The sequence below is a fragment of the Odontesthes bonariensis genome, chromosome 8 (assembly GCF_027942865.1).
Source record: "Odontesthes bonariensis isolate fOdoBon6 chromosome 8, fOdoBon6.hap1, whole genome shotgun sequence".
NCBI lineage: Eukaryota > Metazoa > Chordata > Actinopteri > Atheriniformes > Atherinopsidae > Odontesthes > Odontesthes bonariensis.
The window spans coordinates 4,563,682-4,577,953 of NC_134513.1; the positions used below are offsets into that span (position 1 = coordinate 4,563,682).

The following is a 14,272-nucleotide window of genomic DNA, read 5'->3' on the forward strand; positions in this document are numbered from 1 at the left end:
ACAACCATCTTCAAACTTTGATATAGTTGGATTATTATGTAGAAAACCAAATAATTTGAGAGAAAACATCCTGATATTACTGTTCAGATGATCAGGATATGGAATAATTCACAAATTGAAGAGATACTGATGACATTTATGATCATCAGATTACAGTTTTTCATGAAATAAAAATGTGTCTAACTTCTATATTCTTGGTTTATAAGATTTGTAAAACATTAGAATTGACGTTGGTGCATAAAATACACAAAATGCTTGACTCAATTATTTCAAACTGCGTTAAGCTGCTCCGTCAGTGAGTTGCTGGAGTGGAGTCAGTGAAATGCGACGTGTTGGTGGGGTGGAAAACATGCAGGAAGCAACACTGTGACCACTCTGTGCAGCATGACCTCGTTACAAATCGGGCCGCACGGCTGCAACCTCACCCGGCTCGGTTACCGCCACTCTGCAAATGGTGCCAACCACACGAGATGACACAGGTGTTCGGGTAATTTCAGCGTCTGGCTCAGGCATGAATGAAGGTGAACGAGATGGGCTTTATCGGGATCTCATCGAATCAAATGTTCTGCTTATGCATTTTCTGAAGTCACTGAAGTTACCCGGAGAGAATTTCTGTGCCGTGCATCACACCTCTACTGAAATTCTTACCGCATGTTTGATACCTCATTATCCTCAGATACCTCAGAGTCCTCTTGAATGTCATTTCTTAGTAACATAGGCTCGCTCTCTGCTGAATTATCTACACAACCATCCTCAGGTACCTCTTCAGCCTCTCCTGCATCCTCCTCATCCTCTGAATTTGCTGACTTGTCCTGATTTGACCTCTCACTGACTACCAAATATGTTTCTTCTTCAGCGAGGTCCTATGAAAGAGGATTACAGCAGTTCTTTGAAAAGGATAAAAGGTCTGCGACTTGTCTCGGGGATCAGGGTTAAAGAACAGAGTAGGGCTGTGTTCGAAACCGCATACTACTCCTACTACTCCTACTACTCATACTGACTTTTTTCCCCGAATGCATACTAGATTCTCCGAAATGTTGGGTATGCATCATGAGGTTACTACTCATACTCAAACTACCCAAGATGCAACGTAACGTGACGTCGCCGATCGTCATTTCCTGTCAAAACGGCAGTTTCAAGCTAGCTACAACGAGGGTAGGTTCACTTCCTGTTTTCAAAACAAAAGCACCGATTGTATGGTAATGGCTTTCCCTATGATAAAAGGCAACGGGTATTTTATTTGGTGAAAATAACCGGAAGTGCGTTGCTCACTGCGGCTAGCTTTAGTAGCGCCGAATTCGAGGGAACAAAATTGTAAACAGCCGGTATTTTGTCAGGTTTTCAACACGTTGGGGATCTAAACGACTACTTTCTCGCCTGAAAATGTTTCAAATGTTGCTAAAGTTTACAGAGTTTAGAGCTTAAGAGAAATCAGCTTCAGGCCGGCTGATTTCGGCTCGGGCAGGAGCGAAATGCATTGTGGGTAAACGCTCTGCATACTGTCTGATTGATGAGTATGCAGTATGGAAGTATGTAGTATGGAAGTATGCAGTATGCGGTTTCGAACACAGCCTGGGACTCAGGGACCATACCTTGCTTTGCATTATAGGCTCTTCAGCTGATGCCTGCAGAAAACAAGCGTCACATTTCCAGTGACTATCGGTCACAAAAGACCATTAAGTGGCGAAAACAAAATGAACAAGGATGCAGAGGACTCACCTGCTCTCTCAAGTTAGACCTCCTCAGTTTGTCCTCCACCACTTCAACCTTCTGCTCCTCCTCCTCCTCCTCCTCCTCCTCCTCCCCTCCCTCAGGAGCAGCCTCCTCTTCCTCTCCAGGCTCCTCTGCTTCCTTCTCCCCCCTCCTCGAGCCGTAGCTCGCCATCTTCTCCTCGTCCTCCACGTTGTCGCGGTTACGACCCCTACGCCAGGAGGAGGGCCTCTCCTCCTCTGTGTTGTTTTTTTCCATGGCGACGCTGTCGTTGCTGTCTGTGACGGCGGGATCCAGCTGCTGCTGCCTTTCCAGAGACTCCTTCATGCGTCTCTGCCGTCTCTCCTCGCGTTTGGCCATGCGGTCCAGCAAGGCTTGCTCGTCTTCGTCTCCACCGCCCCCGTAAGAGCTGCTCACAGTTTCTGTCACACTGGGAGGAGAGAGAAGACACAAGTATTTCATTGTTTGTGTTTTTTTTTCCTCTTGTTAGTGAGGAGGAAGCGCTGAGGTCAGAGAAGACGTCAGCTGTTAAGACAATGCGGGCCAGGGGAAATGATATCTACTGTCACCAACGAGATGCTCTTTATCAAGATCTATCTGTATTTAAAGTAGGGCTGGGCAACGATTAAAATGTTTAATCTGATTATCACATGATTTCCCTGATTAATCACGATTATTCGCATTTGTACGCAAAATCCAAAAATGAATCCAAAAGTAGTGTATAGCTTTTAGCATTTAGCTTTATTTTAAATGTGCTGCCATATGAATGAAAGTGCCATAACATTTGTTGTGCAAACACAATTTTAACATCAGCATCTTTCTGTAGTTTTTATGTAGAAGCCTCGCTCCACTGTCTGTTTCCTTGAATGACTTGCTGCTATCAGTTGTGTGTTTTGCCTTTAAGTGATATTTTAGACTGGAACTACTACGCTGAGAAGACAATTCAACTTGGCAGTGTTTACAGATGACTTTGGTTCTGTCGACTCCGCCGTCTGGAAGAACTTTAACATGAAAATGGCCGAGTAAAAGTTCCGTACCCTTCTCCAGGTTTGGTGGATCCAAAGATTACTTTCTTTTCCGGTTCCACAGCAGACAGCAGCAGACTTTTACAAAATAAAAGCCTGTGAGCAACAGACTTTTACAATAATAAAAGAAATAATAAGCTGGCCCCGGTTTGAGTCCCGCATCAGAGGGCCATGTGCTGCGTGTCGTTCCCCCTCTCTCTGCCCCCTGCTTCCTGTCTCTCTGAACTTTCCTATCCATTAAAAAAGCCCCAAAAAAGAATAATTAATTTTTAAAAAATTTTTTAAAATACGTTAATGTGCAATAAAATATTTAGCGGCGTTAAATAATTAACAAGTTATAATAATAAGTGATAATAACGAGTTAACTCGCCCAGCCCCAATTTAAAGTATCCAGTGAGTGTCCGCCTAATATGTACAGACAATTCACAAAACTCCGATTTCATGCATCCACACACTCTGCTGCAATCCACCAAAGTTCAATAATAGATCTTCATTATCAATATCAATACATGCCATTGTTAAGTGTTTCAGGATACTGAGAAATCACATGTTCAAATCCATTCAGTGTGATTCTCTGACACCAACCCAGCTGTTTTCTATGTGGACAGGCTAACGATCCACATCCTTCCACCTCACTCAAACCAGCATGACTCAAACTATTCTGACCGAAAAGTCTGGCAAACATTATCCTTCCATCCACACAATCAACAATGTCTCGCAAGCGCTAGGTCCCGTCTCAGCATCTCCCCGCACAATCCTGTTGTTGTTCGACCGACCCAGGATGAATCTCTGAGCTCATAGAGAGGAAACAATCATGACCACAAAGCAGCATCTGTGTTGCTGGATGTCTGTTCGACCCACCACTTCCACTACAGTCAAGACAATTCATCTCATAACCTCAAACTGCAGAGAAATTGATTTTTAGCCCCTTTGTTAGCAAGGCGGGCCTTTCTGTTGGAAAGGAATGAGATCATGCACTGCTGGAGCACTGAGCATGGAGCTGCAGACACAGTGATATTCTTTATTTATATTGTAGGCACACAGTTTAACTTTGGAAGTCACATTAATGTTCTCATACAGTAGATCGTAAAGGCTTAAGATCTATTCATTAGCATTTAGAGAAATCATCCTAACATGACTGCCGCCCCCAGATCATTTGATTCAGTTATGAACCTTTCTAAAATAGACAAGAAGAATCCCTGCCTAGCATGTTTCTGCTGTGGGAGAGTTTAAATGTTTACTTTAAGAGTAACATTAGCAGCCCTGATCGGTTGCGGCTGCAGCATATTAGCCATATTAGCCACCAATATTAGCCAGCATTAGCTAACACAGTGTGAAAACGCTGTTAGCTAAATGCTAACAATGGAAATGCTGATGAAAACGCAAACTAACTAACTAAAACAAACAAATGTACTAATAACTTATCCAAGAAGCTTTTTTTCTCTAAAAACAAACAAACAAAAAGATTGAATTTAACAGTTTTTCAGACTTTTTCCTGGCATTTAGCTTTGCCTAATTTAGCTTAGGCTAATTTAGTTTAGCCTCAAACTTTTAGCACAGTATCAATGGTGGACTGGTACATCATGGATGTATTATGTGGTACATACACTGCACGTGTATCTCTCTCCAAGCAGGAGGATGTTATACCAACAATTAGGACTGTGGTTTTAGTAAAGGGGTGATCAAGAAAGCAATTAGTCATATTTAAATCTTGAAATCAGGTGAAGTCAGGTCATCCAAACAGTTAAACCCACACAAATGAAAGAGTTTATGTAATGACTACTGAACACTGTATTCCTAAAAATGCAAACATTTTGACACAGAATACAAATAATCAAGGAAATGTAGCCTATATATGTTTAAAAAAATAAACCTTTTCTCTTAACAATATTTATTTATTTATCTATTATCTGTTAATCCATTTGTGTGATTTGTTCTTTTTTAATGGCCATACATAATATCTATATTGGCTAATACTACTGTATGTTGTATAATTAATAATTATATACCAACCTTTCAAGACACCACTAAATTAGTGCACCGTGCCATCAAAAGCCTTGAAATGCAAACTGAACACCTTTTCAAAGCCTCTCATTTTAAAGTCAACTGGATCATTAAAAAGTCAGACAGCCTTTTCAATTAATTCAATATCAGCTGGATAATTTTTAGCTTGCTAACAACAGCCACAAGAGTATCCTCTAGTAGTGCTAGCCACTTACTGGAGGTAATTGCTCTCCATTTCAGACTGTGTCTGAGGATACATCGTATAAAAAAAGAAAATCTGCTTTAGCTATCTCAGAAAAGTATATATGTGCCTTGGGAAAATGGAAAAATGTACATTTTTTTGCAGTGGTAACCAAGGCAAATGGGGCTTTCATTGTCTGTGAGGAGTCCTCAGATAAAGTGCAATATATTCTCTCTATGTGAAAGGATTTTGGAGGCATTCCTCTGAGCTTGCCAGGGATTAAATCAGCGAACAACTGAATGTCAAACTTACAGTTTATGAAAACATGCAATATCCAACATCACTGCTAAATATTGCACCACGATATGACTTGTTATATATATATATATATATTCAAACTCTTCAATATATGGGGATTAACAAGGACTATAGTCTACTTCTAAAGCCTGTGCATGCTGGTTGTTGAAGAACTTCCTCTCAGAGGAATGAGAGGAATGCAGCCCTCATTAATAAGCCTGTGTTTGTCCAACTTCAGGTCAAAATGTCTTTGCCATGTTGATATTGTGATAAAGATGCATTTTTGAGATATTATGCAGCCCTTCTGACGGTGCATTCTCACTTGGGCTTGAGCAGAAATCAGGGGAGGCAAGCTGCCGACAACAAATTCATCACCTGTGGCTGTTGGTCATGGCCAGGCTGTCAGGCTGGCCGCTGGGCTCCTCGCCCTCCCTGCTCTTCATCCTCTCCTGGCGTGCCCTGCGCCTCCTCTCACGGGCAGCCTCCTCTTCATCATCGTCATTCCGCGCCATCCTGAGGGAGACAAAAGAAGAAAGTGAGCCCGAGAAGGACACGTTTTTTCTTTCTTTCTTTTCCAGCCTTCAACCCTTCTTTCCATTCTCAATTAACCCTCCAAGTTCGAAGCTTCAAAGTGAATGATTCTTTAAATTGGACTGTAATCAGCACAGTGACCAAAGCTGATGGATTTGCTTCAGTTTTTTCTCCCCCTCCTCTTATCAAGCCGACCTGTCCGCTGTGCAACAACCAATACTTCTTATCGTGGCTGCAGTTTTCACAAGCTGATAAAGAGTCGGTCTGGAGACCTGGCTTGGCTGAGGATAACAGAGCCACGAAAAAGTGTTCTGGTTAAAGGCAAAACTTTAATGTGTATAATTCCTCCAGAAATTTAGTACAAGGGCAGATTTTTCTGAAGTAAACATACTTTATGTTGCGTCCAAACTACTTTCTGCTGACATTTAGGGAAGTGGGCTGCTGGCTGTAGCTGTAAAAGACGAGACACAAGGGTTGTATTGATTCTCTCATCCGGCTTCTGATAAGACAGCGAATGACTTTTCTTTTAAAAGATGTCCTAAAGTAAGCTCCAAAAAACAGCTGTTGGGCTTGAACCTTAAAGTTTCTGTTCTGCCTTAACGTTGTGCTGCTTACTGCGATGCATTACTGGTCAAGCATACAGCAGATGGAACAGGGTCATAGCGGGTCGTGTCTAAAACAACGGTAAACATCTGTTTTTGCACGAGACACAAAGACTGAACCTTAATAACAGGGATGTAATGTTGCAAAATAAAAAAGGAAAAAATATATACACCATGACAGAACAAAATCCAAAGCAGACACACAGTGGATTATGAACATATCATCCAAAGCGGTGGTTTAAGTAAAGTGTGCAGCTGCAAGATGTCAGAAACAAGACGCTAGTTGGCTGGAAAGCTTCTGTATTTTTATGCGCTTAAATTTGATTGAAAGCAACAAGTTCAGGCCTTTCTCTGGGGCCCGTCCAGAGTCGGTCTGGGGAATGCAGGAAACTCTTCACTGAGAACTGCAGTACAATAGGCAGTTTTTGGCAGACCGACTACACCCAAATGTGAAGCACATCTGATGCTGAAATGCAGATTATGCATCATAAAATATTGATATCTAACTTGTTCCCCCAAAGCGCCAAATTCCTTCCCAAAAAACTGGCCACCTGACATCTATGAACTCAGCTGCATGCTTCATCTGCGTGGCCCCGGCTGACCTTTACACTCCCACTGCTAACCACATGCCTAGCTACCTAAGATCACAGCGCAGCCTTTGAGGCTAGCCAGCCAAGCATGCCACTGCATGTTAATTGCAACATGTGTGGTGAGCTGAGCTGAAGCTGCTTTGGTTTATGTGAGGTTTAACAGCTTGTGAACAAGAATTTCTCCTTTGTTTCGCTCCTTTTCCAACGTTAGCGGGCTGATGTTGTCAGAACAGATGAATCCGCTAACGCCCGATCAACACCGGTGGGATGGTGACATCAGTGATGACAGGCGGTCCTTCACACGTGTGCCTCCTCAGCTCAGATAACTTTGTGTTTTGGAAAACTGGCTTCACCAAAGAAGAAGATGCCAATGTGCTTCTGTTTGTGGCCGTTATCAGGTTCTCCAAGGCCTGAGAGGGTTTAAAAAAGGAACAGAAATCCTGGTGTAATGTGCTCACACTGGAAAAAATGCCCCTCCAAAAATAAGTAAGAAAAACAACAAATACAAGACGTTTTTGCTTGAAATAAGCAAAAAAATCTGCCAATGGAACTAGTGAAAATGGGCTTTTCAAGATTTCTTGAAATAAGATGTGATATTTAGGACTTTTGAGATAAAAGTGATCTTGAAATTAGCTTAAAAACCTCTTCAAATGTAAAAAAAAAAGCTTGTTTAATATGAAATCCGACTCAAAACTATTTGTTTTCAAGACTTTTCCAAATGTATTGTCTTCAAACAAGTCCCTATATCTGGCTGAAATAGTACTTGTTAGGCAGTTGTGTCTTATATTAAGTGTAATGAGATATTTTGACTAGAAATGAGACAAATATACTTGGTAAGACTTTGATTTTTTCCAGTGCAGTTGTGTGATTAGTAAAGCGGATCTTTTCCTTAAATGTGTGGGCTGTGTCATCACAAAATGTATAAAAGTCCTGCCTGCTGTGGGACCGGGATTAACAAGCCACCTGAAGGCTTTTCAGTCCACGCTGTAAGGGGACACCGGCTTTATTTCCCCTTAAATCTACACATGCAGCTCCAAGCTAATGTCAGTTATCACTTAAGAATCTATTTGCTTTTATTTAATCACTCATCACTGGAGCTCAGCATGTGCAGCTCTCATACTGTGTGAATTTAAATATACCTGAGTTGCTTTTGTGTGTTCAGCTGTTATGAATTTTGCACCTGAGTGTGCATAAAGCTTGTGGGTGGTGTGTTTATTGATCAGGAGGGCTTGCATTTTCCTGGAACAGGGGTCAAGCTACTGCTCCATAACCTATATGTGTTGCAGGAGTTCAGACCTTTGACTTTTTCCTCTTTTAATTCAAAGGTCTGAAATACGAGAACATCATTAAAACCGTAGCATGTCCTTAAAATGAAGTAAGTCCTACTTCAGATGAACAACAACACATGTGTGTTATACAAAAACTAAGCCAAAATGTAGAAGAAAACTCTTTTTCTGCTTCTGTAGGAATTAAAAGGGTATGGGTTTGCTGATCTGAAGCATTCAGGTGTGTTCACAGGTGGAAGATATACGAGGCGCTTGCCAATCTTCCCAGGACTGGATGTGCCAGCATGGTCAGACTGCAATGCTCGGATACATTGCAAAGATAACTAGCTACATCAGACTACAGTTCTCTGTTAGCATGTTAAACATTCGGCTCATTATAAATGAGAAAAAGGCTGTGTTCGAAACCGCATACTTCTCCTACTACTCATAATAACTTTTTCAGTTAGTGTGCGAGTTTGAGTAAGCGAGAAGTTCCCGGATGCATACTAGATTCTCCGAAATGTTGGGTATGCATCATGAGGTTACTACTCATACTCAAACTACCCAAGATGCAACGTAACGTGACGTCGCCGATCGTCATTTCCTGTCAAAACGGCAGTTTCAAGCTAGCTACAACGAGGGTAGGTTCACTTCCTGTTTTCAAAACAAAAGCACCAATTGTATGGTAATGGCTTTCCCTATGATAAAAGGCAACGGGTATTTTATTTTGTGAAAATAACAGGAAGTGCGTTGCTCACTGCGGCTAGCTTTAGTAGCGCCGAATTCGTGGGAACAAAATTGTAAACAGCCGGTATTTTGTCAGGTTTTCAACACATTGGGGATCTAAACGACTACTTTCTCGCCTGAATATGCAGCAGATCTACAGCAGAATGTGTGAAAAAGAGAAGAATCAAGGTGTTGCAATGGTCCAGTCAGAGTCCAGACCTCAGCCAGAAGAGTGGGCCAAGATTCCTCCTCACCATGAGAGAGACTGATAACGTCACACAGGAAACCATTACTTCAAGTTTTAGAAGGTGTTAAATCGGGATGTATTATTTTTTAATAATAATGACAAAAGCATAACGGGATGTTCTGACGGGAGATTGGACTGAAGACGAGTTTGAGTGCAATCTGTTGGTTTCCTTAGCTAGCAAATTGTTTTTGAATTGGCTCTATATGAATGAATTGGATTATTTTGAAAATAATTATGATTACAATGAATTGAACTCCAATTGGCTTGAATTCTACCATATTATCTAAGTGCCTTGAGATGCCATTTTGTTGTAATTTGGCGCTATATAAATAAACTGAATTGAATTGAATAATATGGCGTGTGTTGTTGGTACTTACCTAATTTTAAGACGGCGAACTTGATTTTCTTAATGATTTTTAAAACTTTTTTTCACTGATTGTAGGTGAAGTTGTGCCAGAAACTTTCACTCTGAGAGAAACTTTTCTATACAGCACATTAGCACATTTAATTTAGTTTATTCTCAGCAGTAACAGCACAAAGAATTCAGACTGTTGCTGAAAGAACAGCGTTTACAGTTAGCTTACATTTGTCACAACGTCCATTCAAGACTGAGATCCCCTGTAATAGAAAGCACATTAACCCTTATTTAAAATGTTTTTTTCGATTAAAAAAAAGGTCGTTAAACAACTGCCGTAACTCCCAAGGGACTGATCCATCCCAGAAATGGCACCAAATGTCATGAGAAAGAGGGAGCTAAACGACAGCGGCTAAAAATGGAACAAAAGAGTCCTCGGTGGCGTTGACGGCAACGACAATCTCAGGGTTAAAGATTCCCCAGTAGGAGAGAAGAACAAACTCCTAAAAGCTGAATTAGCATTCCTGTCAATCACGGCCCTGGTTGGAGCCGCATGCACAACCCAAGCTCTGATTTAATATCCCCTTCCTTACCTAGGCCCCAAACTCCATCAGCATACTGACAGAAATATGGGCTGAGGTGGAAGCTGGGGGGGGGAGAGAAAGAGCAAGTGAAATGGAGAGGAGGGATAAAAAGGAGAAGCGGGAAATGAAAAACGGGAAGGGACAGGGCGTGCACAATAATGGAAAAAGGAGTAATCTGCAGATTTGATCAAAGTCAACTTTTCCTGTAGAAAATGATGTGTAGCCACAGTAATAAGCTTCAGGTATGCGTGTTGGCCAGAATATACGGCGCAACAGATGCTTACTTCTGGGGTAACGAATACAAAGCGAGCAGCAGGCGCGGTTATAGCTGCTGCTAATACATTTACTTTTACATGTGGCAGCTATGATGCAGCTGAATAATTTGACGCACATGTTCCTGATGAGCCCGTACGTGCTGAATGGTACAGCGGAGGACTCTCTGCATTGGGAGAGTTATCAGTCTGCACACAAAGCAACGCCATCGGTGAGCCTATTAGGCAGAAATATGTCCAAATATTATCTTTGCAGCAAAATATCTCAGAAATGTCAGAGAAAACAATTTGGGAAAAGCTCATGAGAAAAGACTTCTTCACCCCTCCGTGGCAAGAGAGGGACAGAGGGTAGGGAGGGAGGGGAGGGAAGGCTGTGGTGAACCGAGGGGAGGGAGGAGAAGAGAAGGAGGGGATGTTAGAGGGAGGGAGGGGGCTCGGACTGCGCTGTCAGAAATGCTGACCCATTCCCACGCTGGCCTTTCTGGACTATTTCCCTTCCTATTGCCGCCCCACAGGACCGCAACCTACCCCGTCTGCCTCCTCCCCCCCCCGACCCCACCCTGCTCTCCACTGGACACACTCCAAGGACACACAGTGTTTGCTGGGATACGAATTCCCCCAGACTGCATCTACTCTCACTCACAGATGACTGAGATTGTACAGCATGTAAATAATAAAAGAAAGCAAGATCAGGCTCTCAGCCCAGATCATAAAGCCTCGATCTGTATTGTCCTCCGTCTCCCTGTCAGAACTAAAGCTTTATGATGCAGGACTGGGCCGTTCAGCCAGGGCGGGGGTTGTTTGACATGGCTCATTCACGGAGGATGGGTGTTATTTCCTCTGCACTTCCTGGTCTCTCGAAGTGGGAGTGCCAGCACAGATGTAAAGAATGAAGAGGAAGGGGAGGAATGGGACGATGGCGGTGGGGAGAAAGTGAGAAAGCAGAATTTGCATCGAAAAAAAAGAGGAAGAGACAGATGCAGATGCAGGAAAAAGAGGCAGTGGGGGGAGGTGCTGACTGAGATGGGAGGTTCAGGCCAAGGTAGAGGAAAGAAGACAAGTGAAGAAAAGGAGAAGAAAGCCTCCGAAACCTGAAGAAGAAGGAGAGGAGGAAAAGGAAACAGGAGAGAGTGCACTGGAAAAAATGCCCCTCCAAAAATAAGTAAAAAAAAACAGCAAATAAAAGACGTTTTTGATTGAAATAAGCAAAAAAATCTGCCAATGGAACTAGTGAAAATCGGCTTGTCAAGATTTCTTTAAATAAAATGTGATATTTAGGACTTTTGAGATAAAAGTGATCTTGAAATTAGCTTAAAAACCTCTTCAAATGTAAAAAAAAGCTTGTTTCATATGAAATCGGACTCAAAACAATTTGTTTTCAAGACTTTTTCATTTAATAAGATATTCCAGATGAATTGTATTAAAACAAGTCCCTATATCTGGCTGAAATAGTGCTTGTTTGGCAGTTGTGTCTTATATTAAGTGTAATGAGATATTTTGACTAGAAATGTGAAAGAGGGAAATAGATTTTCCTCAAAAGGGACATTAAAGATTTTTTTAAAAATGAACAAAGTAGAACAATTCAATTGTTCCAAAAACCTGCCCTGAATCAAACCTGCCTTGTAAATCATTAAAACCGTATATTAGACTGGAAATGGCACAAAGACACCATTAAAAGTCTATATAAAGGCTACTTTACTATTTACTGTCGATCACACTCACATAAGAATCTGCATGAGATGCATCAGCGAGCTGTTAGCTTAGCACAAAGCTACATATCCTTTCTATTCTTTATGCCAAAGGATAAAAAAAAACAGGGTTTATGTTTTCACAAACAAGAAAGCAAATATCATATTTCACAAAATGTGAGCCTGCTTCCTGTTTAATCACCAGCCAACGCTGCACAGTAACAGCAGACGTGTGACAGGGTAACACCCAGTGAGGGGCAAAGAGACAGCGGACTTTCCAGTTGCATTAGGTCAGCTGGAAAAAGCGACACCAGCAAACTGAGAGGAGCTGGCTATTCTTTACTCATCGGTTTGATTCCTCTGCTGCGCTTGTGCCCGAATAAATGGCCGACCGTAGCTTGGCTGGACATGGCTGATCTGTCCAATGGAGCGTAACTTGATTGGCTGCCGTTGGATGAATTGAGACAGGGATCGATTGCTTCTCCCTGATTACCCGGATGGGGAGTCTGGTTCTTTTTCCACTGATTTTTTTTAAGTTTAATTTTTTTCCATTGATTTTTTTCCACTGCATTTTTTTAAGTTGAATTTTTTTTAAGTTGAATTTTTTTCCATAAAATTTTTTGAAGTTGAATTTTTTTCCCACTGATTTTTTTTTCCATTGATTTTTTTTCCACTGCATTTTTTTAAGTTGAATTTTTTTTAAGTTGATTTTTTTCCATTGAATTTTTGCCTCTGAATTTTTTTCCATAACATTTTTTTGAAGTTGAATTTTTTTCCATAAAATTTTTTGAAGTTGAATTTTTTTCCATAAAATTTTTTGAAGTTGAATTTTTTTCCCACTGATTTTTTTAAGTTGATTTTTTTTAAGTAGATTTTTTTCCATTGAATTTTTTTCCACTGATTTTTGTTTTTAGAAATTGATTTTTTTTTTACACTGTTGGTTTTTCAAATTCAAAGTCTGATTTTGATGCTGTAAAAATTCAATATTAGAAATTCATATTCAAACTCTGATGGCACAGAAAAACTTCCATGTGCATGGAAACTGTCGCAGAGAAAGGCCAAATTTAGCAGAAGCTGGTCACCGAATTGACTGGGAAAATTCCAAGCGCCGTCTTTGGAGACATTCCTGTCTGACTGTGCTTCGGTGATGGAAAACACACGACGAGCAGCGAGCTGAAGAGCACACGAGGGCGTGAAGGATCGGGGCGGATAATCATGCTGCACACCGATGCGTCTGAAACAGGGAGAGAGACCCCACAACATGCTCACAGTGTTAAAGCTCTGCATGTGCACAAATAAAGCAAACTAACACCCTCTCACACAGACAGTCGCAGCGTCCCAGCATGAAGGAAACCACGCTGGTCCTGGCCAGTAAACACTTATAATAGTCAGGAATTTGGCATTCCTACAGCCGTTATTACTCGGCCCCACAATCTCCCCAAACTCTCCTCACAGCACGCACAGTTATGGTTGAATGCGAGCAGGCCAACGACACAACATGTGGTTCCGACTAATCCAACCAAGACGGGCATGTAAATATTGATTGTTTCGATGTATTGGGCAGAAATGGAAACAATGTCGGGATGTAGTCTTTTATCAATTACAGGAGCGGCGTGTTGCCATGGCGGCTGCCTCCAGGCGGTGTAAATCTTGAAGGTGCTTACGACTCTTACTCGTTTCCTTTTATCTCTTTCTTTCAGTCGGCCCTCGTCCCTTCTGTCGCCTCTTCTCAGGGAATACTTTCTGCCAAATTCCATTTTTCTCTTACATAAACACTTGAAAATGGGATAAATAACCAGCAGCAGGGGGGCTTTTACATGGGGAAATCATCAAGACTCGCTTCAATAAGCCGTTTAAGGTGCGTTTCAGGAACTGAGCATAAAAATCTACGAGGTGAAAAATAAAAGATACCACAAAAATTAACTCTGCGTAACTGTTAAACAAAATCAGTCAGTGTTTCCCTCTGAAACTAACGAATGGAAGCACAGCTCGGAGCATTTTACTATATTCTTGCAAACTGTTTTGGCCCATAAACATTTCTATCATTAACATTTGTAACGGAGCCCCATAAAGCTGCATAGAAGAGCCTTTACTGCGTTGCAGGTGCTCAGATTTACTCATTCACACTAAAAACAACTGAGTCATCTAAATGCTGGACCGGTTAATCATTTCAGAAAGCACACAGAATCATGCGT

At 41.5% G+C, this 14,272-nt stretch overlaps 1 protein-coding gene across 7 annotated transcripts in view; it reads right to left on the minus strand.

The window, feature by feature from the left end:
• cald1a (caldesmon 1a) overlaps positions 1-14,272 on the minus strand; it is a 74,148-nt gene that overhangs the window by 22,803 nt on the left and 37,073 nt on the right. For 4 of the 7 annotated variants that reach the window (XR_012770146.1, XM_075471387.1, XM_075471385.1 and 1 more), the window contains exons 3-6: positions 5,593-5,730; positions 1,720-2,140; positions 1,593-1,625; positions 663-863 (exon numbers count right to left, since the gene is read on the minus strand). Coding sequence is in view for 6 of the 7 variants with exons in the window: in XM_075471387.1 (XP_075327502.1) it covers positions 663-863; positions 1,593-1,625; positions 1,720-2,140; positions 5,593-5,730 (793 nt within the window). In the remaining variant the exon portion in view is untranslated. The remainder of the gene's footprint in view (positions 1-662; positions 864-1,592; positions 1,626-1,719; positions 2,141-5,592; positions 5,731-14,272) is intronic. The other 3 variants (XM_075471388.1, XM_075471389.1, XM_075471390.1) reach the window with 3 other exon arrangements.